The sequence below is a fragment of the Brienomyrus brachyistius genome, chromosome 6 (genome assembly GCF_023856365.1).
Source record: "Brienomyrus brachyistius isolate T26 chromosome 6, BBRACH_0.4, whole genome shotgun sequence".
Taxonomy (NCBI): Eukaryota; Metazoa; Chordata; class Actinopteri; order Osteoglossiformes; family Mormyridae; genus Brienomyrus; species Brienomyrus brachyistius.
Window position 1 is genome coordinate 17,323,123 of NC_064538.1, and position 13,822 is coordinate 17,336,944.

At 44.8% G+C, this 13,822-nt stretch overlaps 1 protein-coding gene across 1 annotated transcript; it reads right to left on the reverse strand.

Annotated features, from left to right (window-relative positions):
* Positions 1–891: 891 nt before the first annotated feature.
* On the reverse strand, positions 892–12,672 carry si:dkey-250d21.1 (uncharacterized). The gene is made up of 11 exons (XM_049016848.1): positions 12,192–12,672; positions 11,492–11,612; positions 10,945–11,052; positions 10,483–10,519; positions 8,487–10,288; positions 7,762–7,792; positions 5,900–7,668; positions 5,614–5,659; positions 3,284–5,085; positions 2,971–3,007; positions 892–2,890 (listed from the first exon to the last, which is right to left on the reverse strand). The coding sequence occupies exons 1-11, from the start codon at positions 12,278–12,280 to the stop codon at positions 1,365–1,367; spliced, it is 7,368 nt and encodes a 2,455-aa protein (XP_048872805.1). The 5' UTR covers positions 12,281–12,672; the 3' UTR covers positions 892–1,364.
* Between the last annotated feature and the right edge of the window lie 1,150 nt (positions 12,673–13,822).

A 13,822-nucleotide genomic window follows, 5' to 3' on the forward strand; every position in this document is an offset into this window, starting at 1 on the left:
TAAATCTATATTCTTCGTCTTGTTAGGCAGAAACATGCTGTGTGCACATGGAGGTCTCATTATTAAACCTTGGCTGCACTCCAAAATCTTGAATTTTGAGGGAAAAAAATGTACCCATCTGGGACTCCAGAGGTAACAGTTTACCACATTGTCAGAAGGACTATTACGCAGCTATTAATAACCGGGGAATGTAGTGTCTGGGATGTCAGATTCATTTGGGTTTCATAAACACTTTAGCTCAGATTGGTTTCCAGAGAGCGTATGCCAAAGTACAAGATATCTGCAGATGAAAGGCTAGATAGACTGACATACCACCAAACATGCCGGCCTGTTACCATCCAAAAAGAGAAAACAGCCACCCAGATAATACAGCCGAGTAACATCTCGAACAGGCCCCCTCCCTGACGCAATCGTAATATATTATACACCCTATTAGGGCATTTTAAAACAACTCAATGTCAACGCTAGCCAGATGATGTTATCACCAGCTGCGGCTAAATTAGGCCTGAATTACCCCACCTAAAGAGAGCAGAAACCAGTTTATTTTTGCAAGACTTACAACTAATGTAAACCCTGAGTGGAGTAGTTACTGCAAAATATTGGAAGGTGAGAAGGCCCCCTAGTGGTGGTTGAAGACATTGCACTTAATTTTAGTTGTCTTCCATTCAGTACTCTAAAGAAATAGACACATTTAAACTGAAATTATGCTTCATTTCTTACTTTTTTTATTTGACAAATATAGGTCAATGCTTACTTCTTTGGGAGGGGAGTATTCAGAAGTGCATGGATTTCAACGTAAACACCAACGAAATAAGCAAACGTGACAAGAGTTCTGACTCAGCACCTCAAAAGGAAAAATGAATGAAACAAGGCAATGGAACTTCTTAGAAGTTTCTGCAGACACATGCTAAAGGTTTCTCTTTTTATTGACAGTTTCTGATGCACATAATTATCATACCTTTCCTCCATCTGGACCTAAACCTACAGCTTGATCCTAAGAACCTTTCCAAGCCTACAAGGGACTGCCAACAGTGATTAAAGACACCTCAATCCGCTCGATCTGGGCTTTCATTTACAGTTCACGCGACAACTTTTAAGGCACACAAACATCAGGGCCCGCTGAGGGCATATTTTTGGCAATGTATTGGTCCCATTAGGCAGTCCTCCACTTTTAACCTAAAAATCCATAATAAAAGAAACATGAAAGAAAAAATGATTATACTTAAAGTTACACAGAAGTGGTAAATCACTAAAAAAAAAAAAAGTACTGAAATCTAAAGTCTAGGAAAAATTTAGTTCATGAATCAGCAGTACATAACAGCCAATGTAAGAAACATGTAGGCTCATGGTAACGCAGGAACCTTTCAAAGTGGATACAGCTCAGAGAGGGATCTCTTCTTTTGTTGCATGAATTCTTGAAGGCTTTTCTTCCCTTGTTTGAAAGTGCTCTCCTTCCTCGCAAATGGCAGCACGACCAGGACCCTCAGGAGCGTCTCGATGTTGGTGAAGCACCTTATGTCAGAGACCTTCAGCGTATCCAGAACGGTGGTGGGCAGGTACGCGGCTATGGAATCAGTCCATTTGGACTTCCAGGACACCATCTCGAGGAGGAGAGAGCTTATGTCAGGAAGGTCCTCTTTGTACGCGCCAGTTATGTCTGTCTCTCGGCAGCCGCCCTCGGTTTTCGACATGACGTAAGGCACAATCGCCAGACACCGCATAACACGCAAGGTGTGGTCTGGAAAGAGTTCCGTGATCTCGGCAATAGAGTGCTCCACCGCCATTACGGACACTGTGCTCCTGTAACGCTTGCTAAGGGCTTCTCGAAGCACTGGATGCAGCAACCGAACCTGCAGCTTGGCAGCCAGATCCACTGCTTCTTGAAACCAGGTTTCGTGGTAGGCGTAAATGTTGCTCTTCACCTCTTCCAGGGAAGTCAGAAGAGCAGGCAAGGAATTAACAACCAATACCATGTCTAGAGGTTTGCCATGGAAACCCTGGCTTAGTTTTTTGGTGATACCAAACAGGTTTTTCAGCACAGTCACTATAAAAATGAACTCAAAATCACCAATTACCCTGGACAAGAGCTGGGCCTGGCTTCTCTGAAGGCTCTCTGGACTTCTCATTTCATTCAACACATGCATGAACGGTCCCAGAAGCTCCACCACCGTCTCAAAAATGTCATGGCTCCCATCCCAGTCGCTGTTAAGAGTGTCCGTAAGCTTATTTTGCTTGCCTTCATCATGTCGGAACACCCAGGAGATCATGTCCTCCAGCTTGTTATGCAGGAGCATGTCAGTGGAGAACCATCTTAGCATCTCCTCGGCAGCGACCACACAGCGAGCAACACTCATGTTTGGGAGGGATCTAGCAAGCCACACATTGAGGGACACTGCAGAGCTGGCGGTCCGTACAGCCATAGGGTATTTCTGTGATATAACAGCAGAGACAGACCTCATCAGGGCCCTAACATTCCCAGTGCACAATGAGGCCTGTCCTCGGCAGAATTCCATATTCAGACCCCACTTTTCTGACAGCGCCGTCTCCATGGCATCCGCAAAGGCAGGTGGATCCATACAGCAAGGGATGAGAGCTAGAGTCTCCTCACACTGAATGTCCTGCTTGTCCAAGTACCGGACACACACGGGGACGTAACGCACCAAATCAATCTCCATAGCCTGATGGGTAATTATGGTGAAGAACTGCGAATCCCACAATTCCTTGAGAATCTCTTCTCGTTCAGAGGCGCCATAAAAAGATAAGCTGGAGTTGCTGCCTTCAGAGTTCAGCAAATCTGGCGCATATAGTTTAGCCACATTCTTCAGCGCTAGATGCAGGCTGCTGGTCTCCTCTGGGTTATCAGGATTCCTGTCCTCCACGATGCAAAACTCTGACAAAAACATGGCAAATGAGTGTATAGCATGTTATTAATCATAATTCCTAAAGAAAGCCAAATGACACAATACTAACCACTTTGCAGCTGTAGGCTTTTAACTTTCTGTTGTACCTAAAAAAAAAAAAGAGAAAAAGATTATTTAATGAGTGTGAGAAAATTGTTTTATAATTTAATTATGTATACCAGTGTTACCCAACCCAGTCCGTGTGGACCCCCAGACAGTCCATGTTTTGCTCCATCCCAGTTCCCTGTAGAGTCTCTACATTTTTGCTCCCTGCCAGCTTCAGGTAGGAGCAAAAACATGGACAGTCTGGGAGGTTGGGAAACACTGATATACACAGTCCATAAATATTACATTTATATTGGGTAGGTCCTAGTAGTACTTACTTGATGAATTGACTTGCATGCTTCTGGGTCCACATTAATGCACTGGTTGATAATGTCGTCCAGAGACTGGAGGGTCGTGCGATACATGTGGAGCATTATGATATCCGTTTGACTGTGCTTACCGATCCCACCTCTCAGGAAGGACCTCATGCAGTTCAGTGTCGTTTTCATGAGATCCCATTCCATGCTGACGCTCGGCAGCACAGCGACCACCTTCAGCAGGGCGCTGATGTTTACGTGGTTTTTTGACTCGGGGTGAAGAAGCGTCTCAGAGATGGATGACGGCGGAGAAACATCCTGGTACTTCTCCCTCCAAACACCTGCCCAGTTACAGACATCTACCTGGAGGGTGTCAGGTTCTGGGAGGTCAGTCTGGTATATACTGCCCAGTTTTTCTGCAAAATCTGCGAACATGGTTTGCGGATAACAAGTCGGAAGCAGAGACAGCAGTTTCAAAGTGTTCAGGTGGCTATCGGAGAAGTTGTACTTCATTTCCTCCACTAGACATTCCAAGATTGGAACAGTCAAGGTCTTCTTGTAGTAGTTTTCAGGCGATTCGTAGCTAGCAGATTCCTCTGGGAAACTGATCGGGGCAGAGGTTACTTTGGTAGCCAGACGAGTGGCTTCCTCGAACCATAGGGGATGTAGGGTGTCAATGTTCTCTAGCATGTTACTCAAAGATTCTATGATCGGGACAATCTTGTCAGCCTCGCAGAGGATATCGGCCGGATTCCCACATCGGAAAACCGTGCTGCAATTTCGGAAGGGTAAGCATGCAGTCCTCAGGAGTACCAATATGACCACGAAGTCAGTGTCTCTCACAGCTTCAGAAAGTAAGCTTGCATGGAGGGACATGGCCTCACTCCACACAGCGCCAGCATTGCCACTCACCCAGTCCAAGCAGCTTAATACTCCTTCCAAGGTGTCCACCAGTATGTCAAAAAAGTCTTCCCTTTTCTTCCACCGGGAACAGCAGGTTTCGGGAACCTCAGCCAAAGCCTCCCTGGGTGTATTCAGCAGCCCGTCCATGGCCTGTGCCAGCTCCCCCTCCAATTTCGGAGACTGCTCAAAGAACAGAAGAAGATCCTCCACTATCCCCAGCACCCTGCTGACAGCAGTGATTGGCAGAGCACCCATGAGCCAGTAAGCGAGACCACACGACTCACTGGGAGTATTTACTGCCAGTGGGTAGTTGTTCAAGAGCTTCAAAGACATCTTCTTCAAGGCCAAACTCCCAGCTCCAAACCGCATGTAGGCCTGCCCACGACAGCAACTCATCTGAAGGCCCCAGTCGTCCGTAAGAATAGTCTCGAAGCACTTTGCCTGGGTGTCGTAGTCACATTTTTCGTCAAAGGGCAGAAACCCAAGCAGCTCCACCTTGGTCGAGCAATCAGCAACATATCGCACAAAGGTGGGCAGGTACTTCTTACTGGCGATCGTGGTGACTTTATCCATAATGAGAGAGAAGAATGGTGATTCCTGGACCTCTGAAAGCACGACTTGTCTAATGGACCCCACAAGAACATCCAAGACTTCAGCCTCGTCAATGTCCATGTCCATGTCAAGCCGGCTGCTCTCTCCCCAGTCACACAGGCTAAGATTCTGTAATATCAGGTCTTGTTCTTCCTTGGAAAGCTCAGAAAAGCGGCAGTTACTTCTTCCCAGCTTCAAAACCTGCTTGAACACAACCTCCAAGCTCTGCCTGTAGTCTCCGGAATGACCATTCTCACCATCAAGTTTCAAAGCTTCGTCTGCCCTAATATCCAGAGACGGTGTCATTTCAACGTCTTCTGATCCATCCCCTGTAAATATGGAGAAAGTTAGTTTTAAATAACTTTCCCCAAGTTTGTCCTCTCTAAAAATTAAGAAACACAACAACTGAATTTCATTTCTCACATCATTGCTACTCTAATTGGGAACATCCATGCTTAACTCCTTAATTTCCTCTTGAGGATTAGATAAACTAAAACTTCACTATCCATCCATCTTCCAACAGTTTACCCAGTATAGGGTGGTGCTGGAAGGGACTGGAGTCTATCCCAGATATTATGGAGCACAAGGCTGGGGTACATCCTGGATGGGATGCTAATTCATCTTGGGTAACACACACACACAAGGAATTTAGGGAACAACATGCAAACCCCATACACATGGAACAGAAATGGGATCTGAACCATAACTCAGCAGGTATGAGTCAAGTGTGCCACCCATAGAATCACTTTACCAGCTCATATCACCAGTAAAATATTTTAATGAGCCTCATAAATGCTAATCAATACCAAACATCAACCATTACAATGCTATGATGAGGAAAAGCATTTTCCACTTACCATCCTTGTGTGTTTCGGCATTTTTGAGACTTTTAGATTCTTTTTCCTAGCAATAAAAAAAAAAAACTTGCTTATTAAAATGTCCATTTTAAAAAGGGTACATACAAACAGAATTTCTAATATATATTAATTTCTTCAGCTTTTTTCTCATCAGCCCAGTATGGTCACACCTGCCTAAAACTCCCACAAAAATGTGAGGATCTAGCAGTCAGGTTACACACAACAGAAATCACATCAACAAAATAAATCATAAGAATACTCTCAATTTAAATACAAAAGATCTTACCAAGCAGAGCCCCTCCAGCGCTTTTGGCGTAATCTTCAAGCATCGAGCAACCATACGGTCCAAATCCCTGCTGAAGTTGGTTCCTACCTTGAGCATAGCTAAGCAAGGAGACCTGTCCTTACTGCTCGTCTCCCTGATGTAGTCCTGGAACACCTTGTGGCGCAGTGTCTCCCCACAGTACTCAAGCGTGGTGCTGGGTAACACCGACATAATCCTCAGCAACGTGTTAATGTTCCCAAAATACTGCATTACTGGCAGACGCAGAGTCTGAAAGATGGTGTTAGGGATAGTTACGGTAACAACTTTCGTCTTCCACTTGACCCTCCAGCAGCATAGCTCCGTGAAGAAGTTGTCAGGATCTGGAAGGTCGCTGCTATAGAGCGGCGGTTTTGATTTCAGTATTTCAAACATGTAGCTCACAGTCACAGAACAAGGGACCAATGATAGGAAATTCAAGGCCTCCTTGTGATGAACTGAGAAGTGATCTTTCACAGCATTGATAAGGTTGTCCACAAGAGGGACACTCAGTGTATCTTTGTAATAAGTGGTCGGTTTCAAAATGCCGTCCCTGGTCACAATAACAATGTCAGGCACTTTGATTTGGACAGAGAGACTCTGGGCTACCGCACATGCCTCATCGAACCAATTTTGATGGAATACCTTGATGTTGGTTTTCACCCTATTGAGGGTGGCCACAATGCCACTGATCTGGCAAAGCTGAGATGCAGCACTAAAGTGATCTTTCTGGAGGCCTGAGCTAAGCTCTCGAGTAAAGGAAGAGGCATTCTTCAGGGCTACCATAGGTACAATAAAATCAAAGTCCTTAATCAACTGTAATAATCTCCCTGCTTGTTCAGAAAGGCTGGCTGCCAATCTCTGTGGTTTGTTGTCCCTGATTTTCTCCAAACACTCAACCAGCGGCTCCAAGATTTGCACAAAAACTTCATAGGAGTCGTGCTTCTCGAGCCAGACGGAACAGAACTTCCCCTGCAATTCCTGAATCTTTTCATAGCTCTCTCTCAAACCCAGCGCTATTACCTGGTCCAGTAGCTTTTCCAGTGCGAGCTCACTGCTAAAAAATAACACAACTTCTTCCATTGTCTCCAGTGCTCGAGTTATGGAAGGTATGGGTACTGACATTGACCACCAAGTATTAAAAGAATAGCAAGAGCTGTGTGTACAGATAGCAAGAGGGTATTTCTCCTGAATTTTGCATGCAAAGGCCTTCAGTCTGTAAAAAACATCTCCCGAACCTAGATATGCCTGACCCCTGCAGTTTTTGAAATCAAGTCTCCATTCCTTTGTCACAATCTCAAGCAGGCGCTCTGACATGGAGTCACAATCAAGATCAGCCTCTAGGAATCCGATCAATTCCAACCTCATGGCATCAAAGCTGTCCACAAACCTGAGGAAGAGGGGGAGATATTCTCTATCTCCTAGCTTCACGACTCGATCGATGAATAGGGAAAAAAATGAATTCCCCACCTCAGAAAGAATTCCTTCCCTTACTGAACTCTCGCACACAGACAGAACTTCCTTCATCTCAGATTTAGACACATATTCGACCTCCCCTTCCAGCTCTGCAAAGGCCTCCCCTGGCTGCTTGCTGTAGCTGGAACAGGCTGCCTTCACGGCACTCCGCAAGGCCAACCTCAAAGCCGCCTTATCCGTCCCTTTACACTGAGAGGTCTCCATCTTCTCATCCTCACCCCCAAAAGTCATTATCTGATTTTCCTCAATCTCTTCTTTTGAGGGGTTCTTCTCTGAGTCTGGAAGAGAACATCAATGACACATCAAATATGTTTACGATTAAAATAGTCACAAACTCCGTTTTTGAACTCTGGGTTAAAGTGTGCAATTACCTGCGACTTGGTTCTTGTGGTTCTCGTCATCCTGCGTAAAACAATAGTAAATACTTTAAATGTTATCTTTGTACTCACCCAGAAATCAGTAAAATATCCTCGGTATAATTAACTATCCATCCATTTTCTGAAACTGCTTGTCCTATTCAAGGTCACGGCAGGTCTGGAGCTCATTCTAGAGGCTACAGGAGCATGGCAGGGAACAACCAAGGACAGGGTGCCAACCCATCACAGGGCACACTCACACACCATTCCCTCACACATGCACACCTATAGGAAATCCTGGTAATTCCAATTAACCTTAGTATGTTTTTGGACTATGGGGGGAAACCCCACAATGACACAGGGAGAACATGCAAACTCCACACACTAGAAGCCTTGGCAGAGACTCTAACCCTCATCCCAGAGGTCTGAGGCGAGGCTAAGCCTGTGTGCCTGTAATCACAAGGTCGCCAGTTCAAACCCAATCTCAGCACGTCTGCGGGTCCTTGAGCAAGGCCCTTAACCCCCAGCTCACTGGGTGCTGTTATGGGTGGCTGCCCTTCGCGGACAACTTACTCCACAAAGAGCAAGTTGAGGGAGGCATAAAGACAATTTCCCCACGGGGATTAATAAAATATCGATTATTATTATTATTATTTAGGCGACAGTGCTAACCCCTGCGCCACCAAACCACCTCTATATAATTAAGTAAATCACACTCATTTGTATTAAAATCATTTTACCATTTGTAGCAACTCCAATATTTCGGGATGCTTCTTGACAAAGGAGTCAACCATCTCTTCGATACTGAAGTGCACATCCTGATTGACAAAGACGAACGCCATGTTGCACAGCCTCTGGTCTTCTGGTGTGGCGTGCAGGTAGGACTTGTATCGGTCCAGCACCATATCGTACTGCCCATACACGTCAGCCTCTGCGTTCACACATGGAATTGTGCCTAGTACCTTCAGCAGGCTCTGAACATTAGGATAGAATCCAATATCTGGGATCTTTAAGGTCCCAAAAACAGTCGTAGGCAGGATCCGGCGTTTGCTGGCGTGTTTCCACTTCACCTCCCAGCAGCCCAGCTCGTCATAGAAGGAGTCAGGCCTGGCCAGGTTGTTCAAGTTGGCGTCTGCCACCTTGTCCTTACGGATGCTGAAGTTGTGGTCAGCCATGTAGGATGGGACCAGGGATAACCACCTGAGGATGCGGACCATCTCTGTGCTGAACACCTTCTTCACAGACTCTGTGAGATACTGCAAGATTTGAATGCTCAGGGTCTCCCGGTAGAAATCTTCAGGCGAGTTCGCGACGGCTTTCGAGTTGCTGTCCTCCTCACTGCACTCCGGCAGGGAGACATCAACGCCCAGTTTCTTTGCCCTACATACCGCATCCGAGAACCACTTTCGGTGGAAAATCGCAATTTCTTGCATGTGTTTGCTGAGCAGCTTTAAGGCGTTTGATATTGTGTACTGCAGAGTGCTACTGATGCTTATTGTTCCTCTGAGGCTGGGATTCAGGATGCTCACGCAGCACAGCGTGTTTTTCAGAACCACAAGCGTGATAATGAAATGGAAATCCTTCAGGACTGGCTTCAGCCGCCTCACAAGCTCAGAGTTATCTGGGTCTTCGGGACTCATCTCGTTAATGCAGCAGAGGAGTGGCTCCAAAAGATCCAACATGGTCTGAAAAGCATCCACGCCACACTCCCAGTGATTCTGACATGCCTCCTTGATCCTATCCACCTCCCCCTTCATGTGTCCATACAAAGAACTGATCTTGTCTTCTACTTTCTTTGAGAGAGATGATGATCTGCGCAGGAGGGCAGCAACCTCTTCCACAGTGTCCACGACCTTCTGTATGTTGAGGAGAGGCATGCAGCGAATGAGCCACATGTTGAAGGCGTAAGGGTCGCTGGGTGCCAGAACCACTTGGGGGAATTCTTGCAGTATTTTGCTGGACAGGTCCTTCATCTTCTGGCAGATGTCTCCAGTGGCCAGGTATGTAAGTCCCCTGCAGTGTTCCATCCTCAGCCCCCACTTATTGCGTATAGCAGATAGGAGCATATAAGCCAAGCCCTCCGCATCAGCGTCACAGGGCAGAAAGCCCATGAGGTGTTTCTGCGGAAATCCAGCCAAGGTGACAGACCTGATAAACACAGGTATCTGATCTTTACCTTCAATGTTAGCAACCTCCTGTAATAGGATGGAGAAGAAGCGTGCAGACCTCAGGCTATTCCGTATCTCATCCCGCATGAGGTCCTCAGTGAACTGCAGAACTTCTCTCTGGTCGATCTTCTCCACACATATCGGGCTGACACAGTGCAGTTCTCCATGACTTCCCAGGGGCTCGACAACTTTAGAATTGACATCCTTCCTGATGCTAAATCCAGTGAAAGCCAGAGTCTCCTTAAAATACAATTTCAAGGTTTCCTTGGCCTTAGAAGTGGTGACATCCTCTTTCTTGATGTCGTCCTGTATCAGGCTGGATGTTAGACTGCTCTCGCCTGGCTCATCCTTCACTTCTGATGGAAGATAATCATCTAGATTGGGGGGAAACCCAATACATATACACACAATGAATAAAATCTTATATAAAAGCAGATTAAACTATTGACTACTATCACATAAGAGTATGATGCACAGTGAAAAGCACTACACAGCTAATGAATGGCAATGAAAATTTGAAACACAAATTAAAAACATAAGATCAATATTTTAAATTAAAAGAACTAACCTTTAGTTTTCTTTATAGTTATATCCTCTTCTTCAGTCTAGATGTTTGAAAGGTCACAAAAAAGAAACAAGTCTACCTTCAATGTGTGAAAGCGAAAAACTTCATATTTACACACTGCTTGCAAAGACTGCCAACTATGATTTGTAAAACGACTGGGAAATTCTTGCCATAAAATACAAATTCCACATTTGCTGTGATACTGCGCTGGCCTGAAAAGCAACGAAGATGCTAGACATGACGTAATCCCAGAAGCCTTCAGCATCAGTCATACCAGCACTATGGCGTAACGTGAGGACACTTATCCAACATATTGATCTGTCCTGCTGAGCAAGGCTCGCACCTCAGGTGAGACTGCCTAGGTTTCAGAATCTCAAAGCTAGAACAGCTAGCATTGCTTTGACACACACAAAATCAGAAATGTAGCAGTGCCAGACAGATTATACAGCACAGGGTGAAACTCACCGTCTCCCGTATCCTTTTCCGGTTACGGTTCTGCGGAGTGTTCAAGTGACTCGTGAAGTCAAAAACGGTGGGAACAGCATCTTCTTTCAAGACTGTTCGAAGGGCACTCTGCAAGGAACATAACTGGTACATTTAAACACATTTAAAGATCAATATAGAAATCAAAATGTCTCTCACCCTGGGCATTTGGTAGAATTGCCTACCCATGCAACTTTTATAAGCTTTTGAATAGACTTCTGTGGTTCCAGTTATATTCCGGAACCTCTTATCCAATACAGGTTATGATGACCTACATTGCAAGGTGGGGTGCTATTACTTACAAAAATCTATTTAAAGGGTGTTAGATTTCTAAAACCCAATTTCATACCAAGACTAAACCTGTGAAAACATTATTCTGAATGGCAGTTTCAAAAACTTTTTCCTGTGTCAAATATCACAGTCAAGACAGTGACCCTAAAACTGCATGGGCCACAGATGTTAAGGAGACTGTAGAACATCAGTTTACTGGACACTTACATGTCTATAGTACAGTTTACTAGATACTTACATGTCTACATATCAGTGAGGGTTCAAAGTGCCTGGCGCAAAGTTTATAGAGCCTGTGCAGCTGTTCAGGTGTTTTGTTCTCAAGATCTGGTCTCCGGCAGTTGTCCAGCCATTGCTTACACCTACAGACATACATTTTAAAGTTTAGCTTGTTACTGCATCTAACACTCAGACATTATGAACAATGTTTCTGTTCAATAACTTACACATGCCATTTGAGAATATGCTTGTTTTGCCCCTTCAAATTTACCATGATTACCAAAATATCGAGATATCATCCAAGGGTTTCTACATCATCACAAAAAGAACGAATAATATTACCTTCACATGCGCCCATATTTAATGCAAGAAACTAAAACCACATCCCATAGGATTATTAGTACCTTTAGTAACCCTCACTAGGCAGTTTTTTTTCAGCTGAAATACGGTTTGCCAGCTGGCTTACGAATTAAATCTTTCAGATCACGACTTAATGTTTTCTGTACCAAAATTAGGTTCTCGCTCGCTAGGAGATACTGGTATTTTTGTGGATTGCAGCTTCAGCTAGCCGTGACTGTGGTGCTCATCTCCCGAAACAGCAGGAAACAGCACACAATACTTCTGCGCAACTTTAAATTAAAGCAGTTAAGACGCCTTAAAAGCAGATACATCCCTCTTCAGTGGTGGGTTAGGTATATGGCGTTTAAGTGCGGCCAACTTACCGATCGGGGTCCAGCGGGAACCTAAAAAACGCAATGCTAGACTGGTCTGTGCACTGGTTGCAATTCGCTGCGGCACAGCAGTCGGGCATTTTGGGCTGATTCAGAGCAGACGGTGCATAGCAGCCCAAACTCACGGAAATATATGCGCGGTGCTATATGGAAGCTACACGGGGCAATGGAGCGGAGCAAACGCAGCTCAGCTCACCCTCCCTTTGTCCGATGGCATCGCCCCCCAGAAAACTTGGGTTATCTAGCGCGGTGTCATTATGCGAGCCGCCGTAAACCAGGAAGGACACGGTTGCACGACGGAAATGAACGTCGCTCGGCTGCTGCAGGGCGCACCGATGGCCACCGCATCATGGCGAGAGCTGCCGGCTCTTTCCAGTAAACGGAAACCAGCGGCTGGTGTCGTCCTACATAAACTGTGTAATTTCTCGTTAGAAAAATACAATGGACGTCTTTCTGGAAATGTGTTAAATATATACATATTTTTTACATTTTATGAGTTACATTTTAACGTTTAAACCACGTGACGGCACTTAACCACTCCCCCCATGACTCACGAACCATAAATAAATATATATATAATTTTTTTTTTTTTGAGATCGTAACTGACATTTAGGTTCATAGGTTATAGTGAGGTAAGCGGTAGTATGAGATAAAAAAAACATTTTAAATGTATATTGTTATAAGCGGAGATCTATAAACGCTCACTTTTCCTTTGGGCGTGTTAGTGCGCAAACACAAAACATCATTCAAACCCACGAATCAAACGCGTGGGCTAGAACACTTCGTAAATTAACATCTTTTCATTAGGACAGTCTGACGTGTATTCTTAACCACTGTATCTTAAATATTTGCATATATTCACACATTTATTTGTATTAGAATTCTGCCTCTCACAGTGATAATCACTTTTTGTTATGTATTTTAATTGGCCTTTGCTACGCCGAAATGTTTCTCGCGTTAGGAGTTTATTCGGATCTTGCTAATTTTATACCGGAATCATCTATAGTTTCCGACTTTTTGTAAAGCTACACTTTCTTATTTACTAGTAGTTATAAAAGCTTCCAGATGTACACAATTATATGATTCTGTGTTTTAGGGCTGTATATACATGCTAAAAATCTAAAACATTATGACCACCCCCACGTGAAGCGAATAGCCTAAATCGGTCCGGGATATATTAGACAGCGAGATAACATTTGGTACTTATATCTGAATACAGAAGAAATGGGGGGGGGGATAAAGACCTCAGTGACTTTGACAAGGGCCATATCAATATATCCAGAAGACTGCACCAGAACCGGTCTGCCATAGCAAGAAAAGAGTGATCTAAGGAGGGAAAACCTGCTGTCTGCTGACAGGGTGTTGGGCGGCTAAGACTTGTCAATGCAAGATATGAATGAAGGGTTATCCTGTCTGGTATGAACCAACAGATGGGCTACTGTGGCACAAACAGGAGCCATGACACAGGGCATCAAGCCCTGCTGCTTAGGGGGCTGTGTAGCTGCAACTTGTTGGTCCAGTGCATCACACGGGCATATGATGCATACCCCACCATCCACATGATGCACCAGAAAATGGGATTCATTGAAGCTGGAGATGTTCTTCCATTGTTCCAAGGTCCA

What these genes read in the sequence shown, in the direction of transcription:
- si:dkey-250d21.1 (XM_049016848.1), bottom strand. Translation starts at nt 12,280, where the DNA reads ATGCCCGACTGCTGTGCCGCAGCGAATTGCAACCAGTGCACAGACCAG. An exon ending in TTCCCGCTGGACCCCGATCG is followed by an intron (nt 11,613 to 12,191) that starts GTAAGTTGGCCG and finishes GTATGTCTGTAG; the next exon opens with GTGTAAGCAATGGCTGGACA. An exon ending in CCACAAGAACCAAGTCGCAG is followed by an intron (nt 7,669 to 7,761) that starts GTAATTGCACAC and finishes GTTCTCTTCCAG; the next exon opens with ACTCAGAGAAGAACCCCTCA.